This window comes from Pseudopipra pipra, chromosome 16, assembly GCF_036250125.1.
Source record: "Pseudopipra pipra isolate bDixPip1 chromosome 16, bDixPip1.hap1, whole genome shotgun sequence".
Classification (NCBI taxonomy): domain Eukaryota; kingdom Metazoa; phylum Chordata; class Aves; order Passeriformes; family Pipridae; genus Pseudopipra; species Pseudopipra pipra.
In genome coordinates, this window is record NC_087564.1 from 9,338,911 (window position 1) to 9,359,149 (window position 20,239).

General features: G+C 43.5%; 2 protein-coding genes and 1 non-coding gene across 11 annotated transcripts in view; all 3 read left to right on the plus strand.

Annotated features, from left to right (window-relative positions):
• EEF2K (eukaryotic elongation factor 2 kinase) overlaps positions 1–11,222 on the plus strand; it is a 28,819-nt gene extending 17,597 nt beyond the window's left edge. For 4 of the 6 annotated variants that reach the window (XM_064673010.1, XM_064673009.1, XM_064673008.1 and 1 more), the window contains 11 exons: positions 212–344; positions 1,030–1,157; positions 1,742–1,943; positions 2,178–2,245; positions 3,005–3,082; positions 3,862–3,924; positions 5,180–5,314; positions 6,229–6,417; positions 6,816–6,940; positions 7,659–7,837; positions 8,499–11,222. In XM_064673010.1, the coding sequence (XP_064529080.1) occupies positions 212–344; positions 1,030–1,157; positions 1,742–1,943; positions 2,178–2,245; positions 3,005–3,082; positions 3,862–3,924; positions 5,180–5,314; positions 6,229–6,417; positions 6,816–6,940; positions 7,659–7,837; positions 8,499–8,608 (1,410 nt within the window). In that variant the 3' untranslated portion in view covers positions 8,609–11,222. The other 2 variants (XM_064673013.1, XM_064673012.1) reach the window with 2 other exon arrangements.
• A 2,761-nt stretch (positions 11,223–13,983) lies between these two features.
• TRNAL-AAG (transfer RNA leucine (anticodon AAG)) lies at positions 13,984–14,065 on the plus strand. Its single transcript has one exon. It is a non-coding gene; the product is annotated as a tRNA-Leu (tRNA).
• A 59-nt stretch (positions 14,066–14,124) lies between these two features.
• Positions 14,125–20,239, plus strand: part of POLR3E (RNA polymerase III subunit E) — a 28,362-nt gene continuing 22,247 nt past the window's right edge. For 2 of the 4 annotated variants that reach the window (XR_010434707.1, XM_064673014.1), the window contains exons 1-3: positions 14,125–14,265; positions 18,328–18,409; positions 19,508–19,558. Coding sequence is in view for 3 of the 4 variants with exons in the window: in XM_064673014.1 (XP_064529084.1) it covers positions 18,374–18,409; positions 19,508–19,558 (87 nt within the window). In the remaining variant the exon portion in view is untranslated. Of the gene's footprint in view, positions 14,266–17,218; positions 17,277–17,299; positions 17,323–18,327; positions 18,410–19,507; positions 19,559–20,239 lie in introns of those variants that run through there. The other 2 variants (XM_064673015.1, XM_064673016.1) reach the window with 2 other exon arrangements.

A 20,239-nucleotide genomic window follows, 5' to 3' on the forward strand; every position in this document is an offset into this window, starting at 1 on the left:
GCCTCTTTTAGCCCACCTCCTAGATGGAGCAGGTTGGAGAGACAAGCCACTATGTGCTTTTAGTCTCTTGGTGCTTTCATCATCATGTTTATACCGGTTACATTTCACTGCCAGGGTTATCAGACTTCCCATTTATAAAGGTGAATATCTGTTGCTGTTTTCAGTAGATCAAGGAAGAGTGTTCTCAGACATCTTCTATGGTTCTTTCCAGGCCTTCAGTCACTTCACCTTTGAGCGCTCAGGACACCAACTCATTGTTGTTGATATCCAGGGAGTTGGAGATCTTTACACGGACCCTCAGATCCATACAGAGAATGGTACAGACTTTGGAGATGGCAACCTAGGTAAAATCAGCAATCTGTTTGACATGCTATGGACGCTTAGTTTCTGTTCCCAGCTCTCTGCTGAGTAGGCACTGCAGGGCTGGGTCAGCTGGCACGTTTCTGAAGAAGTTCTATTGTGAGGAGTCCCTGAACAGGGCAGCTGTCACGCAAGGGCACATTTAAAATGAGAGCTGATCTTGGCTCGTGTCTCCTGGCCTGCTCTGAAATAAGTAATGAAATTAAGTAGCTTCCTGCAATGTGAGAGCGATAATCATGGCCTTTAATTTCCTTGCCACATTGCAGGAATGGATACAGCTGAATGTGGAGAGGTAAGCGCTGCATATTTTTAAATCTGCAAGTGTCTATACATGAAGCTGTTCATAGGACAGAGCAAGCTTTGCAAGCAGGATCAGATTTAGGCATGTTTCTCAGTGATACAGCCAATTTAGTTTTTTATTGTATCTTCTGCATATATAGCTTTTGAAGATTTTTGAGACTTCCTTTAACTCTTGTGCAGAGAGAGTGGAAAGCTTTTACAGGTGTTGAAATAAAATGGAGGTGGGGTGAGCTGTATGTGCTCAAAGCATTTTTTTCTCTTTCTTTCTCTTGACTTTTTAGAAAAAGCTTTGAGTCTTCTGGCTTTTAATAAGTGAACTGTAATATAAAATTCAGGTAAACCCTTTCTTCACTTTTTTTAATGCCCTAGGTGTTCGAGGTATGGCCTTGTTCTTTCATTCTCATTTCTGCAACAAGATCTGCAAGAGCATGGGACTTGCACCATTTGATCTTTCATCCAAAGAGAAAAATGCCTTGGATTATAATAAAAAATTGCTTGTAAGTGCTTGAAGGAAAAAAAAAAGTGTAACTAAGCAGTACAGCTAGTTTATCCTCACTTCAAAAGCCCTGTAAATAAAACTGAAATACGCTGTTTACATGGAAAATAAAAAGCACCTAATTGCTAATGTTGCAGTTTAAATACAGCAGTTTGGAGCGGACTTGTTCATACTTGTCTCTGAATTAATGCTGTAGCTGTAATTGAAAGGAAACCTTATAACATGGTGTATATTTAGGACCACGTAGGTCTTTGAATGCTGAAATCATTGATAAGTTTTGTATCTCACAAGCCTGCTTGTCTTTAACTAATCTCAGTTTCAGCTGATTTTAGTGGGAATGGGACTTGATGAAACGCTTTGAATGAAATTCAGTCCTAAACAGAACTCTCTCTGACTGTAAAAGTGCCAGGACTTGATATTTTGTTGGGACATAGAACTTCTCAAAGCAAATTCTTCTGTATCCATTGGTGTGTTTATACCTCCTCTTCGATAGAGGACTCCTGATAAACATCCATGTTGGCTTATGTGGCACAATTAGAATACACAGAAGGGTTATTCACGGGACTTTGTTGTTGATTTGCCAAGGAATCTGCTCAGACCATCCTCCGTGGCACCGAGGAGAAGTGCGGCAGCAGCCGGGTGAGGACGGTGTCCGGCAGTCGGCCCCCTCTGCTCTTCCGCCTGTCGGAGAACTCGGGGGATGAAAGCATGAGCGACGTGGCCTTTGACTCCCTGCCCTGCTCCCCTTCCTCAGCAACCCCTCACAGCCACAAGGTGGACATGCTTAGTGAGTGAGCCTCATACATCACCTCTGGGGGGTTCCTGAACGTGGGACAGGGACTTAGTCGAATACTTGTTTCTAGTGTTCCTCTTTGGGCAGAAATAAAACTGAAAGGACTTCTTTGTAGATAATTAATGCATGGATGCTTCTGTGAAAAAACAGCAGTAAAATGATGATGTCTAGAGCTTTCTCCTCAAGCATGTTGTCCTTACAATAAGAAGCAAATATTTTTCTTCCTAGATTGGCCTGTGTTCAATGAAGTAGATAACTTGGTTCACAAAGACTATGATCAGCTTGATAACCAAAGGGTGAGTGTCTTTTCAACAGGAAATGAGGTTGCAGTTCCCTAATGAATGTGTCTTTAAAGGACTTCTCAAAAGCTTTGTGCAGTAAAAGCACATAAAGGTGCTCTGCCTGCTTTCATTGTTGCAGCTCATGTTGCCTTCATGCATTTGCTGTTTCTAGTAAAGGAAGAACATTTTATTTTAAAATAGTATTCATTATTCTTTTTCCACCAGAAATTTATTTTCATCTGATGTATTTTAACAGGTAATTAAAGTGTGTGTCTGTTCCCCTGCCTGCATGTTGTGTCTTGGGCACTTGTGCCCAGTGTTGTGGTATGAAAACTAAGCAGAAACCCTATGGATTAGGCCTCTGCAAATCCTGTGGGATGTTGCAGAACCTCACCTGAGGAGATGCAAGAAGTTCGCAATGGACTTTTTCCAGTGCTGGACCTTAGTACCAGTTACTAGTTTTTTTAACTGAATACTGAAAACTGTATCTAGTGGACTCTTGACTTGATAAAATATGCGAGTCTTTGATTTATTTTTTAATGTATTTATTTTTTTATATATATGTAAGAGAGAAGACAATCTTAGACAGTACCCTCTGTATCGTTAAGTCTTGTTCTGTCTGTCAGAGGTAGCACAACATTGCAATCATTTTCATCCTGTATAACCATCCAGTATTTTTCACTGAACCAGCAAAAGGTTTGCTCTGTGGGAAATGTCAAGATGAGATCCTTACAAAGGGTAGTGCTAATGCTGTTCTGTTCTTGTGTTCTGTAGGATTTTGAAAATGGTGGAGACAGTGGATACCCCAGTGAAAAGAGAAGTGAGATGGAAGATCTGGATCATAGAGAAAGGGTGAGAACCTGACTCTGGGTTTAGCAGAGTTGGGCCTGTTCATACTCGAACTGTTTTCGTAGAAGAATCTTATTTTTTATCCCTCTTGATCTAGGCTTTGTAAACAAAGGAACAGACAAATTTCCGTGTGTTGCAAAATTACTTATTCATCTTGGGAATGACAGTTTTACAGGAAAAAGATGATTTGTAATGAGGAGCTTAATTTCAAACGTCATATTTGATTACATATTGTTGTGGGGTTTTTATTATTCTGTATTGCATTTGGAAAATGTAGCCAGCTTCTTGTCCTGTGGAATCCATGAATATGATCTGCTTTCAGCCTCTTACCCTGTCTACTTTATATGGCTTGAATATCACAGAACTTAATGTTGTTATCAGTTAATAACATGTGACTTTAGAATCCCTGTGGGTAAGCTGGTTACTCCTTTAAAATATAAACTTTTAAATAAATGCTTTTTGACCTGAAGATCTTCACAAGATATTTAATTAGAAGACAGGAAAGAGAATACTGCTTCCAGAGATACCAGTCCTTTTGTCACCTGTGAAGGTATTTGTCATGGCATCTCCAGCTCACAGGATTAAAGCCTGTGTGTGCCATGTTCTTTACCATTTTGCTATGCTTCTTATCACATTGGGATATCCCTGAAAGAAAAGGATCCAGTGGAATCGATTTTGGTCACGGTCAGTATTAATTCTGCTGGATAGGAATAGTCTAGAGAGATAACTGGCACACAGCAGTTGCTGCAAATTAAATGATGTAAATCTTTACATTAACGTAGGGCCATTCAAACAACATCCGGAGACAGGAGTCTGATGAAGACAGTTTGGGAAGCTCTGCAAGGGTAAATAAAGCAGAAATGTTCATAGACTTGAGTCTGCTGCTCTACTTGTCCTTTGTTCCACTCATCTAACCACATCACTAAATCAGATTCATTTTCCCTCCCTTTTCAGCTACAGAATATGTTTATTAATATCAATTTATCACTCTGTATTGTTTCCTTTTTTGTTTTGTCTTTACTTTCCAGTTAAAGAAGTACTGTTAAAGAAACTGTCACCTCTGTAACTGATCCCTGACATAAATTAGTGATTATGCATGGGTTTCTCACTTAAAAATAATAATTACAGTTCTGTGGATTTTTTTCCTATCTGACTAGATTATAATTACTTTCTGTACTTCATTTTTGGAATTGCATCCTATATGTGGTTGTATGATTTCTTGAAAACATGCAGTGTTTGAAATAGGTGACACACAGTGGACACAGCTACTATCTCACTGAACTAGGGAAGACCAGGCCTTCTTGTAAGTTTTTACAAAATATAACTTCTGTGGTAATTGGTCTGTGGCTGTAAACTTAAACAAATAACTACTCTGCAAGGAAAGAAAAAACAGCTTTGACAACAATGATTTATTTAGATACACTTTTCAGAATTTCCTTGTAAATATTATATATTGCTGTTTTAGGAAATTGAAACAGCTTTAACAGAGTGGGGTTCTTTGCCAGTAACCTTCCCTGTTGTGTTCCCCTGTGTACCTCCAAAGACTTTGATTTTGATAGGATTGTTTTCAGCTACTGTTTCCCACCCACCAGTTGTGTTGAAAAATTTATTGTCATTTGTGTTGCACCTCCTGAGAAACACCAATGCATGTATCTGCCTGTCATCTTCTGCATTGTTACTTCTCATTTTTCTAGAGCTCTGGAATGCAAGCAGCATTTAAAGTGCTGTGAACTGAAATTCTGATCATAAATGTGTGGGTTTAATTTTTTTGTGCATGGATAACAGTACGTGCAATGTGACTGTTCAGTTGCTTATTTGTATAAGTAACTTTTTTTCTGATTCAGAACTTAAAGAGGATTCTTTGCTTCATTGCAAAGTGATGATGTTTGGATTAGAAAAAGAGGGCTTTACTCTGTTTCTTTAGTGATGGAATAATAACCCTTTATTCAGCTACTAACATGACTTTTGAAAGTCGTGTCTCAAATTACAGTATTTGCTAAGAAGTAGCAATATTAATGTAGGCTTTGATTTCTGGATGGCAATCCATATATATGAAAATTTTAATTTTGTATATAAATAATAGTTTATTTCATATTTCAGATCAGTGTGGAGAAATGGAATTTGTACAACTCTTCCAGAGTTCATGTCCACAGACCATCCTGTGTTGCCCAAGAAATTCAGAGGCTCAATGCACTAGAACTTGAAAAGAAAATTGGGAAGTCAGTCCTTGGAAAGGTAGGATGGGTCTAGTAATCCTCTTTTTTTCCAGCTGGAAAGAAACATATTTATTACTTACATAGAGATGTTGCCCTGTATGAGTTTATTTGTGCAAGTGAAAATAAACACATCCATAGCTTTGTGTCCTCTAACCATACTGTATGAAGGACATCTTAGCTCAGGAACCCATGAGTTTCATCTGCTTTTGGACTTGCAGCATCTGGGCTCCTTTGGGAAGGACCCTGCTGTTGGTTAGTCTGCCTTTCCAGAGGCATCATACAGGGAAGTTACAGTGGGATAATTATGGTGTGCCTGACCCACATACCTTGTACATAGGCAAGGCTGGGCTCCTGAAAAGTGATAGCATGGACCAACTCTTCTTACTCCAGAGTATTCAAGATAATGCAAATGTGAATTAAGTTTCGGTTTATGTATGGGCTTAAGCCCACACTTAAAACACGGTGTAGATCTTCCTGAACATTCTGAGAGCCTTAGGTATTCTCAAAACTCTTGGTTTGTGAAGAAGCCAATTTTTCCCTTGGGGAGGGAAGTCAAAAAGCCCCTCAAAATCCCATGGCATGTTTGGAATGAAATCCTGCCCCCCACTGATAATGAAGGCCTCAGTGGTGTGAGGATTTTACCCCTGATAGCCTTCATTTTCTGTGCCTCAGGTTAATTCCTCCCCTGGGAGGGCCCTTGCTATGCACTGAAGTCTGTGCCCCACGGTCACTGCTGTTTGCCTTGCTGGCTGCAGTGCCAGGCAGTTGCAGGCTGGGTGCCTTTAATTGTGATTCCCTCCTAGAGCTCTCCAAGGTCCCAGCAGATGTGCCAGGGCATGCCCCTAAGACCTGGTAAAGAATGGACAGAAGGCTTTGGAAGGATCAGATCCATATGAAATACTTGTGCCTCTTCCCTGTGCAATGGTGCCCCAGGTTCACTTGGCCATGGTTCGCTACCACGAAGCCGGGCGTTTCTGCGGGAAGGACAAGGAGTGGGATCAGGAGTCGGCCCTGTTTCACCTGGAACATGCTGCAGACTGTGGGGAGCTGGAAGCCATCGTTGGGTTAGGACTCATGTGCTTTCAGCTGCCACATCACATTCTTTCTGAGGTCACTGTGGAGGTAAACACATCAAAGAAAATGCCAAAATGCAGATTAATGGTGCATTGTAAAAATAAGAAGAGCAGGAAGTAGAGAGAAAACAGTCACCATAGTTAGGTGTTCTGTAGCCCCTCAGAGAAAATAGATGACTTTGTAATTAAGGACTTGGATAAAACAGCAAAAAATGCTGCCTCTTTCTGGTTTTGCCAGGAAATTACTGCATGCCTTTGGGAAGTTTCTGAAGTCATCTTCACTGTTCAGCTGCTTTGTTTCTTGTGGCTGTGCCTGTTTCTGTTTCTCAGACACACCAAACACTTCCAGCCATTACTGACATGGAGAAACTGCATTTAGTGTTAGAGGGAGGAAGGGATGGTTTTGCTTAGAAACATGCATTTGAAAGGTTTTGTTTGTTTTACCAGGACACAAAGGAGAACAGAAATAAAGGATTTAATTACTTGCTGAGAGCAGCAGAAGCTGGAGACCGGCCTTCCATGATTCTGATAGCAAGAGCATATGATACAGGTGTAAATCTTGCTGCAGACAGGTATGTTACTTTTAATTAAGGATGATTTTAAATTTTAAGAAGTTTTAAAATGCTATTACCTCAGTAAGTCCCTCTTAATTTGACCTTCCAAAAGGCTATACGGTAGCCTTTTGAGGTATTTCTTTTTTAGCATTTTAGTTGAGTTTTTAAGTGGACAAATATTAACTTCCTTAAGTATCAAATATAACAGGTACTTAATAGTGGTTTTTCTAGTTTTGTATTTTAGCATGTCCTTGCTATTTACATGAGTTTTCTGTTTTGCACAACAGTGAAACTTTAAATTTCACCTTTGCCAAACAACATTACACTTTTAATTGAAGTGCACTGAGCATTCTCAATATGAAAATCACTGATTTTAAAGTATTTATGAAGCAAGACTGTCTGCAAATTCAGATTTTTTTCTAAATCAGTTGTCTTCACAAATATAAATGCCACACCAAAACCACACAACTGGTAATGAAGCTCAGATTCTGGACTTCAGCAAAACCCTTCAGTCTGGTACTTTCTCCTCTCTAATTCCTGCATAAAGTGACCCCAGCCTCATTTTGCTGTAGTGACCTGATGCTGCAGTGCAGTTAGTGAGCCTCCATGAGAACGTTTGCTTTCTTGGGAGCATCAAAGCTTTGAGAAGTCAGTGCAAAATTGGGTTCTGAATCTCCAGTGCAAAGTACATTTGTTGCCTAAGGGAACCATCTTCAAAAACTGTGTTTAACTTCAGAGCCCAGGACTGGAAGGAGGCCCTGCACTGGTACAACGCTGCGCTGAACATGACTGACTACGATGAGGGAGGGGAGTATGATGGCACTCAGGATGAGCCCCGCTATCTGCTCCTGGCCAGGGAAGCAGAGATGTTAATGACGGGAGGGTTTCACCTGGATAAGGATCCACAGAGATCAGGTGAGGCCTTGTTTTGTTTCTATAATCAGTAATCCTGCTTTTCCTTGCCTTTTACCCCAGCATGTACCCTAAAAATAGACGTCCTGCTTTATCTGTTACAAAAATCCAGGGGGTCAGCACCTTTGGATTTGTGGGTGAAGCTGCAATGATGCTGGGTGTAACAAGGCTGGAAACAGTGAAAGAACAGACCTTGGCAATGACAGGGGTAGTGGGTGGTGCCAGGTCCAATTATGTGACACGCTGAGTCACTACCAGGCAACCTTCACTGCCTTCCAAGTTGCTCTTTTGGGTCACTCCCCTCAGATGCAGGTTGCTGCTTGTATTTTGAGTTACACCCATGACTCCCAGCCCCTGCACGACATTCTCTTACTTGCTGTGTAATCTCCATGTTCGATGTCTGTGTCTTGGAGTCCTCTTGGGGCATCCTGCAGGCCAGTCAGATTTCCAGTCCTTCACAATACATTGAAGAGCCATCAGCAGCCAGTCATACAACTTTAACCCAGATTCCCAGCTGATGTAACTCTGACACTATTAAAACACACCCACACATCCTGCCCTGCAGTTTGATCTCAATTTCTCCTTTTGTCCTTTATTTGCTTCAGGCTAAAGCAATGTTTTTCCTTTACTCTGTCAACATAACTGATCCTGTTTCCTCCTCTAGGTGAGCTTTACACAGAAGCAGCAGAAGCAGCAATGGAAGCCATGAAAGGCAGACTGGCAAATCAGTACTACCAAAAAGCAGAAGAGGCCTGGGCGATGATGGAAGAATGACGCTGAAATTAAGCAGTTCTTGTATATAAATTTTTTATAGACTTGCTGCATTTGCAGCTAAAAAGCTATATTTTTATGTGATGTTACCAGTTCCTTTTTTTGTATTTCAGTTTTCTAAGGTTTTTTGAGGGGAGAAATTCAAATGTAACTATGTAGGGTGCCATAGCATACTTCTGTTAGTGTTTTAAAGCTGTAATACAGACACACTTGACCTTTTGTACTTTTTTAACTGTTAGAGGGCTTAGTTTTTTTGATCAGAAAAATGAAGCCTTATTGTTTAGGTTTCACATGTCCTGTTTTTTTTCCAGCAAATGATCAGTGTGTTTACATTTTTCTTCTCCTCCCCATGCACAGAAAAACATTTTCCTAAATTCTCAGCCTTTCTTCATCATTTTTGGTGTAACTCACCAAATTTGCACGAGTGTAAATTTTCAGTTTATGGATGCAACTACTGATATTAATAAGTAGTCCCATTCTATTATGCTGGCATTGTTGGACACTTCTGTTATTCTCAGATGAATTCCAGATAGAATCCTTACAGTTTGGGGAGGGGTGGGAAAGATGCTTCAGATTGGCAATGAGGATGTTCAGGATGGAATGTTTTATTCATCACCAACATTGCATATCACACCATTAGAAAATCATTCCTGATGAGGCGAGGCATCCAGCTACCTCTCTCATTTTCACATTTTGCACCATATAATAGCTTAGTTGTATAAAATTCTATTGATCTTACATTTGTCCAATGATGTACAGTAGCAAGATCTGTAATATATGGGTAATTTGAAGTTATTTTTACAGTGGCATCTCAATTCTCAGTGAAGCTAGATCATCTCACTTAAAAGGAGAATATGCTTTCCACCATTTCCAGAGGGATGTTTGAAAAGGTTAGAAGATGTTAATTTGCCTTTTATATGTACAGAAAACAATTTATATGGTTTAAATATATTTTAAAATGGTATTTTATCTGAAAATGGTTTCAAATGTCAGTTAGAGGAAAATTGCTGGTCAAAAGGGGAGAACAGTATCATCCCCAAACACTTGTATCTTTGTCTGTTTGGTCCTGACCAGTAATAGGAGGACAACTACGTGGTGGTGGTTGAATTATCATTGCATAGAGAGACATTTCTTCCAAATCTGGTATTTTATTCCGTCTCTGTGGATAGTACAGAAGCTGTTCCTATTCCTTGGCTGTGGTTAACAGTAATTTTGCAGGAGATTTAAGGTGGAAGCTTCTGCTTTCTTGGCCTTACAGTCTCCTGAGGGTGTAAATTGATGTCCATAAGGGGCAGCCCCTGTCTGAAAGATCTCCTGCTGGTTAAGGGTGTGAGATAACAAGATTTGGACCTTTTCAAGGAGAGAAGGGAGCTATCTTTGGATGTTATGCTTCTGGGTGGGTGCTGTAACCACCAGGCAGTTGTAGCCATGAGTAGTCTTGCAACACATGGCAACATCTTGCTGTACATTGCAGGGCTTGTGGGACAGTAGTGCCCACGGCCTTTTTAGTTTGTTTTTGTTTTGAGAGTGAAGGCAAAGCTCTTCACCCACTGATGGAGAAGTATCTAATTTCTAGATCTCAGTTGGTCTTTGGTGGTATGAACCAAGGTACTAAAGCAACCAGATCTTTGGACCTAATATTTTTTGGACCTAAGATGGTGAAAAAGAACCAGAGTTTGTAGGATTGCAAATCAGATGAATGTTTTAAGTGCCTATCCAAAGTTCTGCTTCAGATACCTAAAGCCTCTTTAGGACATGGCCTTTTTGCTATTTCAGTTCAGAGCATTAAAATTCCAGCTGTGACCTCGAAAGACAGCTGAATAGTCTGTGTTTTGTGCAGAACCAATACAGTGTAGGCACTATAATGAATTCAGACAAAAGGATTTGTTTTCTGTATAAGGTGTTGATGCCAAGTCTGAGATTTTCCTTGAGAAGGAAACGTGTGACAACACCACCAACCATGTAGGGAGGAGAGGAGACTAAAAGTGCCCCTCTAAAATGTGTATGTAAAGGATGTAGAGTGTAATTATTGACACATTTTGGTGTAGTTTAATTTGCTAAATTCAGTAGTTGCTAAAGTTGCTGACAGCTCTGTGTAGATCTGGTATGTAAATGTGCACACAACTCAGTGAAAAAATTACTATGATTGAATCTTTGTTTGCAAATACTACTTTTTAGTGATGAAGACTTCCTTCTGTCCTAAGATGGTGTCATGATTTAGCCATACAATAAATGGGAGTGTCAATAATATGAAAATTTTTTATGTTTACAGAAATAACTGTATTCTGTGACATTTTTTGAAGGGAAAAACTATATATTTGACCGACTTTTGCAGTGATATTGCTACATGCTGTATTTTTAATCTATTCACAATGAATAAAAATCTGTATTTGTACAAAATGTGAAAATAAATCTGAGGCTCAGCCTCCCAGAACTTACCCGGGTCTAGTGTTTCCAGATGTTCAGTGGGAATATTGCTTGGGTAAGGACAGTGAGATATGGAAGCCTTTGTGTGTCAGACATGCAAATACTGCCTGCCTGCGTCACTTAGTCATCTCATTCACTTTGTCTGGATTTATTCTGGCTGGTCAATAAAATTGTTCTTTTTGTCACTTTTCTCAGTAGAGTTTTATTTTTTTGCATGTGGGGGTTTGCTTTTGGTTTTTTCTTTTATAATTTGCCAAAATTCAATCCTATTATTGCAAGCTTCCAGAAATTCTCTGTGTTGTTTCTATTATTCCATCCCTGATTTTGTTCACTTTCAACCATCCCAGTAACAAACCGGGAGGAAATAAATTAGATGTTGCCAACAAAATCTGTTTTTCTCAAGAAAACTGAAGGGTTGATGTGCTCTTTGATGTTTATTCGATTTCAGACTGTTAAAAATGGAGCTCTTTATGTTGCCTTTTTTTATTGCTTTATTTAGACAGGTAGAACTTATTGTACCTGTGTAGTTTAAACAGTATGAAATTATTCTCTAGCACAGGCACTGTGAAATAGCAGAATCTCCTAACAAAAAAAGCCCCAGCTGGGCCTCTGCAGTGTAGAATCACTAAGAAAAATGGTGAAATTTGGCACTGCTATAGCTTTGTAGCCTTCGTAACCTTTAGCTGGAGTGTTTGGCAAGTGTAACAAAGGAAGTGGGAATAGCTTCTTCAAAAACCATGGAGACAGCCAACACTTAGAGCTTATACAGTGTAAATAAGAATATTGCCTTTTCCTTAATTACTGGTCTGGGGGACTGATTTGAATCTTGTTCTCTTCCCCACAGGTAGAATTCCACTCAGAGTAGAATGAGTGCTGACAGACACAGGTGTAGTTTAGATGGGCCAAAGCAGGACTTCTCATCTGAATTTGGAAAGGCAGAATTTTATTTGAACTTCAGGTTGAATTCAGGGCCAGCGCTGCCGGTGGTGAGTCAGGCTGTTCTCAGGTTTATGTTCAGGGACATCTCTCATGTGCCTCCCTGGACCTGACCCCTTACTGGGGAAGCTCCTGGGTTTGTAACCATCGGGCCTGGTCCTTAGTCTGAACGTGTTTGATACAAGTGTTGGGTCCTTGCTGTTCTCTGGCCAACTCTTGTGCCAGGAAAACAGTACAATGGGGCTGGTAGCTTGCAGTGTAGTTTGAGTTCTTCTGGAAGTTCACTCTTTCATAATGTAAAATGAAAAAACTGGTGACCCAACTGCCGCCCCCCAGCCTGTGCTGTTGTCCCCTGTGTCACACATGGCTGATGTGAATAATATTGGGTACACAGGCTTCCTTCAGTGCTCAGGGGGAAAGGTCTCTGTGGCCAGGCACCCAAACATTCCAGGGACAGAGGCTGTGCTCAGCTGTGACAGGGCAGAAAAGCACTTCTCAGGGAGGGTGTTGGTCCATCACTGCCTGGGCAACACCACCTGTGGGGCCGAGTAGCCCGTGCAATAAGGAACAGTTTGTGATGAGTGTTCCATGCAGTCACACACACAAGACACACTCATGCCTGGAGACTGCTAAATCAGACTCCCTACAATTTTCTACCTAAGCAGATTACAGTTGATTTGCTGTGTGAAGCCAATTCAGGTCTGCTTGTCTTCCCTCCTCCCTGAACCTCTCCTGTGTCTCTGCAAAGCCAGGGCCGTGGGAGGAGCGTCAGCTCCCTCTGTTCCCAAAAAAAGCCCGCACTGAACCGGAGGTGTGAAAGTGCAGCAGCGCCGGAGGAGGAGGAGCAGCCCATTCATACTTACACGTGTGCGCTGTTATTCCTCAGTACGTGTAGGCAGTGAATGAAATTTTTACCGAGACTCTGCAAAGCTGCAGCCTCTCACGGTGAGGGTGGTGAGACACTGGCACAGGTTGCCCAGAGGAGTGGTGAATGTAATCCCTGCAAACGTTCAAGGCCAGGTTGGATGGGGTTCTGAGCAACCTGATCTAGTTGAACATGTCCCTGCTCATTGCAGGGAGTTGGACTAGCAAGCCTTTTAAAGGGCATTTCCAACCCCCCCCAACCATTCTGTGATTCCACGTTCAGCAGCTCCCTGGCAAGAGAGTGCCGGGTGCTGCAGGGACAGGCTGTGGGAGGTGCCAGGGGAAAGGGTTGAATGAGGCTGTCAGCAGAACTCCAGCAGGTTTATTTTCTCCATCCCGTTGAAACGAACTACCACAACTACACAAATAAATCAAGCTGCATAAAAACTTTGTGGCCTTACCCTAGAGAAGCTGGAATTTTTCTCCAAATAGAACCCTTCAGTTTCAATTAAGTGGTGAAGATAACAGTAATTCCTGAAGAAAACTTACCAGACTTTCAAGCAAAATATGGTCAGAGACTCTCAGAGGCACGTTCATGAGGGTTGCTGATGCTACTACCCCTTTGCACAGAAGTGTCCTGGCTCCTGCTGCTGCTGCAGCCTCCCTGTGCTGCGAGCAAAAAAACCCAACCCCCGGCCATAAAGCCTGCCGACCTTTGGCTTTGCACATTCAGTGGGCCGTAGCTTTGCAACAGAAAATTAAAACTTTAGAATTGTTTTTAGGCTTTCGGGGTGGGTGTGTGCCGGGGCGATGCCCCACGTACCGCGGAGGCGACTGTGCTGCGCCGTGGCATCCACGTGGCAGCGGGGGCGGCGCGGAGGGCGCGGGCACGGCTCGGGCACTGTCCCCACGGCGCGTCCCCGGGGCGCTGCTCGTCCCTGGCTGCACAGCACCGCTGCACGTGCACCGGCTTGGAGACAGGGTTTGAACAGAACCCCGCAGCGGTTTATTTCTCAGGTGGAAGGGGGGCTGTGGGGAGAGCGGTTGATGGGACGGGGGGATGCAGAGGGTAGAACGTGGGTGCTGCTGGAAGGGGAGGGGCAAAGGCGGACCTAAAGTAAAACACCCGACGCGGAATGCGGTGTCAGGGCGGTAGCGTGGCCGAGCGGTCTAAGGCGCTGGATTAAGGCTCCAGTCTCTTCGGGGGCGTGGGTTCGAATCCCACCGCTGCCATTACCTTTTCTTTTGTGCCGCGGGCCGGCACAGCGCCCCCTGGCGGCGGCGGCGCCCGCAGGGCACTGTGGGTAGGGGGCGGTGCCGCGTCCCCACGTGCCGGCCCGGGTGTCACCAACATGGCGGCTGCCTGAGGCCGCCCCCGCCGCCACCGACACGGGAGCGGGGCAGCGGCGCCGCCGCCCGCCCGGCCCGCGCAGGTACGGGGGGCACCCGCCCGCTTTTGTGCCGCCCGGCGCCGCCCGGGTGGCGGGGACTCTGCGGGCGGTGGCGGGAGAGGAGCGCGGCCTGGGGTGGGCTCTGCCTGTGCGGGGAGAGCGGCGCAGACGGGACTGTCCGAGCACTCGGCACCGCGGGGGCAGCGGGGCCGCTCCGCCCGGACAGGGTTCGGAGTTGGAGGGGAGCGGGCGGGTCCCTCGGCTCCCGCAGCGGCCCCGGGAGCCCCGGCTGGTGCTGCGGGGGCTGCGAGCCCCGCTCCTCCCGCGCCCTGTTCCCGCAGCTCCCGCCCTGCCCCAGCCGGCACCCGCTGTCCGTGCCCGCACCGGCTCCGCGGGGGCTCCGGCCCGGCCCGGTCCGGCCCTCCCGCCCCGGGGCGGCTTCGCTCCGTCCCCACGCTCGGTGCGTGTTGGGCGGTTCCCCGTGGCCTCCCCTCGGGTCCCCCTTTCCCGCACCCGCGGTGCTGCTGTGTCAGGACAAAGCTGGGTGCCAGGAATGCAGAGCCGAGTCCAGCGGGGAGCGCTGCCCGCGTGGGGCACGGCCCGGGCACCGCGACCTGCCCCGGGAGGGCCGTTCACAACGTGCCCCGGCGGGACTGGCCGAGCACGGACTGCACTGCAGAAATGTTGAGGTGTTACAGAAAGGTTTGTGCTTAATGCATAATCTGTGAAACCCTGAAGGTTCCCTTCACCTCCGGAGAGAGGTCCTGGTGCAGAGGAGCCCTCCTGGGTTCGCTGCCAGAAGATGACTGTGCAAAGCTGCTCGCGGACAGGTAGAGCAAGGAGAAAATTAAGCAAGTAATTGGGTCAAAATGATAATTATCATAAACGTATGGAAGGTGCTTCAGCTGCTTTTTTGCAGGTTCCATTTCACTGTGTGCCATGAGCCACCCTGAGCGAAATGATTGCTGAGACACCCCCTCCAGAGGAGAGTCAGGGTGCCAGTTATGGCAGTGATTCAGGAGATGGCACTTTTCCCACTTTGCTGGTTCGTTTTTTATACTTCAAGGCACTGATGCAGCAGGAATTCCCGACCTTTCCTGCACTGCATAATTATATACGTAGAATATATCAGGTTGCAGTGTTGGTGCTTCGGGGTCCATTATTACTGTCAAATTTAAGTATGAATTAAATGCTGGAGCATTTCTTGCAGTCCTGGGTAAAAGTCTGTGTGTCAGATGATGCGCAGATTTGCAGTTTTCTTTCTTACAGTTATATTATAGTCTTTGGTAATAAAAAAAAAATTTCTAGTATTCAAATGCCTTTTTAAGCTCAAACTTAGAAGTGTAGGACTCAGTCACTTCATCACTGATTTTTTTTTTATGGTTCTTTACCATAATGTTTTTCTTTATTGGTTCTAAATTGATGTTATGGGCAGCTGATTAGTGGCTTCATTGCTCCTTGTGTTGGTCATGTCACAGGAGAAATGAGAAGATTTGTATCTCTTGCCCTCCTGCAAGCTGTTCTAAAATTTAATGATTTGCACTAATAATTCCCATTCTACTTAGATTTGCAACTTTAAGGAAAGTCCCTCTTAAAAGAAAACAGTTCTGCCAAAAGGAAGTTTGAAACTACTGGCCGTGTTTGCTACCTCTTAATGTTTAATTCTATTCTGTAAGTCTGGTGGTATCATAAATATATGAGAAATGTAGAAATGAATACGTATATATATATATATATTAGACGTGGAATTGTGACTGCATGCCATCATTCTTATTCAGATTACTTCCAGTTGCATCAGTATTATAAATTGTGCTGGGACACACTGCTTCCTATTTATAGACCTGTCAGTCTGATACTCCAGTAAAAGGAGCTGTAGTCATGCTTTGTCCTTGCATGAATAAGAAGAAAATGTAATCTCTGTAATACAGCATTTTCCCTCAGTAGTAACAGCTGGATTCACAAAGATTTTGTGTATAATTACATAAGCAGTGCTAGGTGAGGGACCAGAGACCAGGTCCTTCAGGCTAAGTTTCTCTATCTCTCCTTAGCCCAGGGAATCTTAATTTCTCTTCTGGAAAGTGAAATCAGAAGTGTGAAGCTAGCGCACACTTGGCACTCAGGCTGTCAGGAAGGGAAGGGTGGTTTCAGTGCTCTCAGGGGCGTGAGGAGGGAGGGTTTGGATCCAAATGTCCCACCTTCTGGGTGTTACCACGTGTTCTCACATATCCTGGGCATCCTCCCACCCTCATCTCTGTGCTGAATGCAAACTGCAGTTGTTCCATGTCTGCAGAGCTGTCAGGCTGGTGCTACGTGAGGCTGCTGTGTCAGGCTACCCAGGGGAAAAACAAAATTGGAGCAGTCAAATCTCATTTCTTTAAAACATATTGGTGTGTATTTCTGGGAAGAACTGAGTGCCTGACAGAAAACACTGAGAGCAGCCTGATACCACTTACTCAGGGTTTTGCTGTAACAGCCTCCCCTTGTAGTTAAGGTACTGGTTTTTTTGCTGTGAAGGTTTTGCATTGCTACAAAACTATTTCAAATATGAATCTGAAATACTAAGTCATAGATTTTTAAATACAGATATGTGGTGGGAAGAGCCTGGGATATGCTGGTGCATAGAGACATGGGAAATTCCAGCTCCGTACTGGGAGCAGCATTTTTTTTGGTAGTAGAGAATCTGTAAGTGAAAAACTGGAATCAGGTTTGTGTGGAATGGCAGAAACAGTGTAAGCCTAAGTGGAAATTTGCCCATGATGTAATGTTAATAACACTTATATCCAGAATGTCCAGCCTCTCTGAAAGGTTTCTGAGATAACTGTGTGTACACTAACATGATGTTCTGAGAAGCCCCTCCATCAGCTAAAATATACTGAGCTGCCTTGTGGTTTGTGTATTTGAAAAGAAAAAAGCCACTGTCCTGGATGTAACATGGATACTGGGTTCCTTCTTCCCCAGCTGATCCTGAATGCTGCCTCTTTCTCTTCCTCCGTAGGAGGTCCAGCAAAGAAGCAAGCTGGCATCAGGGAGTGAGGGAGAGTTCCTGAACACAGGTCTTGTTCCTTTGCCTGATCATCTTTGTTGTTAAAACTTTCCTAGGTCAGTTTGTGAGAGGTCTTATTTTTGTATGCCTATCTTGACCAGTACTAGCTGATTAACAGTGTCTTGAATGATCTGAACTAATTAACATTGTTGCAGCAGCATCCCAAATAATTTGTAAATCCTTTTGTTTGATTTCAGGAGGGAAAAACTATTGTTGCTTTAGCTGAGGGTTCATTTTTCATTCAGAGGTCTGAACCAGGCACAGCACTGACTCCAGCAGTGGATTGAACATGATGAATTTTTGTTGCAGAGCACCCAGTCCCCAGTTAATATCTGTCGCATTTTCTTTAGGGTTGGTGTAGTTATGAAGTAGAGTCTGCTGCTCTGATGGTTTCAAAGGACTCCAGGAAAGGCTAAGGAGTGTTATTTTGGAGCTCTCATTTAGCAGGACAGTCTGAAGAGTGATAGGTTGGGAGACAAGGCTGCAATGTCAGGTGAAAATCAAGGTCAGCATATTCACAGGCAGGAATATGGTCTGGTCCCAAGCACAGGGGTTACATAGGTTTTTTTTCTTCTCCCGGCTCTTAGCTGGGAGCTTCCTCCATTACCTGTTTTCAGGGGATTTCTGGAGCAGGAGGCTGGGGAGGTGGATGGCACTGTCCCTAGTGACAGTGGCAGTTTTGGAGCTCACACGTGCTCAGCTGTACCTGTGTGTTACAGTGACACAGCCTATAAAGATACACTTTATTCCAGCGTGAAAGGCTGGCCTTTCCCTCCCTGTGGCCTTGATTTAGTGCTCTCCTACATAACTGCAGGCTTTCAGCAGAGTTACAACAACTTACCTGGTTTCGAGACATTTACTTGTCTCTTAAATTTTGTGGCCTTCAGTCAAGATTGTTGAGTATTAGGGACTTGTTCATACAAACACATACATTCCTACAAAATACAGACTAAACAGATTATCACTGAAAGGAACTGAGTTAACTTGAACAAATTCTCCGGGCTGCATGTGGTATGTGACACAGATGAAATGACTCATAGGACATTTCTGTTTCCTTTCAGGTTGTGCCAAGGAATAAGCCAAGAAAAAGCTTTGTTTTATCCTAGCATGGCAAATGAAGAAGATGATCCAATTATACAAGAGGTAAAAGTGCATTGTGGCAGCAGTGATTGTACATGAGAATTTCTTATTGTTATTACAGTTCCAAGTGTTCTTAGGTTGCTGAAACAATGTGTCATCAATGAGTGGTTATCTTATAACCAATGGCTTGCTCTATGCAAAGAATTATGTTGTGTGGGCCAAGTATATGGCTCATGGTATCTGTTTTGTCAAAATAGCGGTGTCTGTGTTGGCAAGTTTAGCTCAGGTTTTTCACCTTTGTAATTTTTCCATGTCAGAAGTGGAATACAGGAGGGAAATTTGCTTCTACCATTGTGTGGTTCCAGTGACTTTATTGTATGTCTCCGAGAGTTGAAAAAATTGGAATGATTTTGATGAGTTAATATCTGTTAAATATGAAGCTACAGTGTTTCATGCCTTCTGCTAAAGTGAGCAGTTGTGTTCTGAGTCTGGACTTACTTAAAGGACTGCTGTGTTCCAAGGGGAAGCCACAGTGTCTTGTCACTTTATGTCTGAGTTTACACACCAGAAGTACAAGGAAGGGCAATCCCTAAGAAGGAGGAAAACCATGAGAAAAGGAGGGGGAATTGTCAGGAGTGTATCTAAGATGGCAGCTTCCATATGTCTTATTCATGAAACATCTGTGGATTTTCAGTGCTGGTGGCCAAATGCAAGTATTGAATCAGATTGGGGATATGGGTGTCTCTTGTCTAAATTAGAAAGATTTTACCAAAGTACTGGTAAATGAAGTTACCTTTCAGTTGTGCTGCCAAAGGGAGAACTTAAACTTCAGCTCCTTGGAGGAAAAATATTCCTCTTCCATTTCACATTTGTTTGCCAAGTTTCCTTGGAGAGGAAAAACACAACTGGAGCTACTGTCTGCTGCCTCTTCATAGTGGGGTTTTTTTTAGGTTTGGTTTTTAAAAAAGCCAACTGCAGAATTTCATGTCAAAGTCAGCAGAGGGGAAACTTTTGACAGGAGCGTCACGAATGTGTTTTATGTTAGAATTTATAATGAAAAGCTAATATTATCAGTATTTGAGCTCTGAGGATTATACTTTTGTCTGAGGCTCCATCAGTTACAGCTGGCATGTGATGAAAGCTGTTTGTTTTGCTTTTTAGATTGACGTGTTCCTGGCCCGAAGTCTACTGGAGAAGCTTTATCTGTTTCAGGTATTTCAGTTAACTTTTGTGCAGTGATAGTTTGTTTAAAAAAAAATGCAAAGAGCAGTAACTTTCCTTACTGCTTCAGCCTGCCAAGGTCTTGGATACAGATAAGCCTGTTCAGGTCTCAGTCAGTTTGGAGTCCAGGAGTGAGCCCTGGTTGCTGATGGGGCCTGTGGGTGTTGGGGAGAAGTGGCAACTCAGAGCAGGAGGCTGCTGTGGCTGGGGGATTTTGTTGGGATGCCACACTGTCCTCTCAGCATTCCCCAGGGGTTCAGAAGAGAGACCCATCTGGCTAAACCTGAATGTGCTCTCCTGACCAGCAACTTCTGGCCCATGTCCTCTAAGCTGACACTTACTTGTGTAAACCCACAAACATTTTACTTTTAGGTAATAACTCTCCAGAGAGTTAATGCTGAGGGATGGGTTTTTAATTGCTTTTAACACTTCCTTTTCTGCTGAATTAACGTGAGGGACCATTTTCCTGTGTTACAGTTTATTGTGGTGTGTGAGGGGGAGCAAGGGGGCTGTGTAGTGACAAAAGCAGAGGGCTGGGAAGAAAGCAACAGACTTTCTAGGTCATGCTCTCAAATCCCCTGATGACTCATGAATCAGTCAACCAATTTCCTTTCTTGATGTGTTGTCTCCATTTGGCGAGTGGATCTATATATGAGTGGACAGGGGAAATGG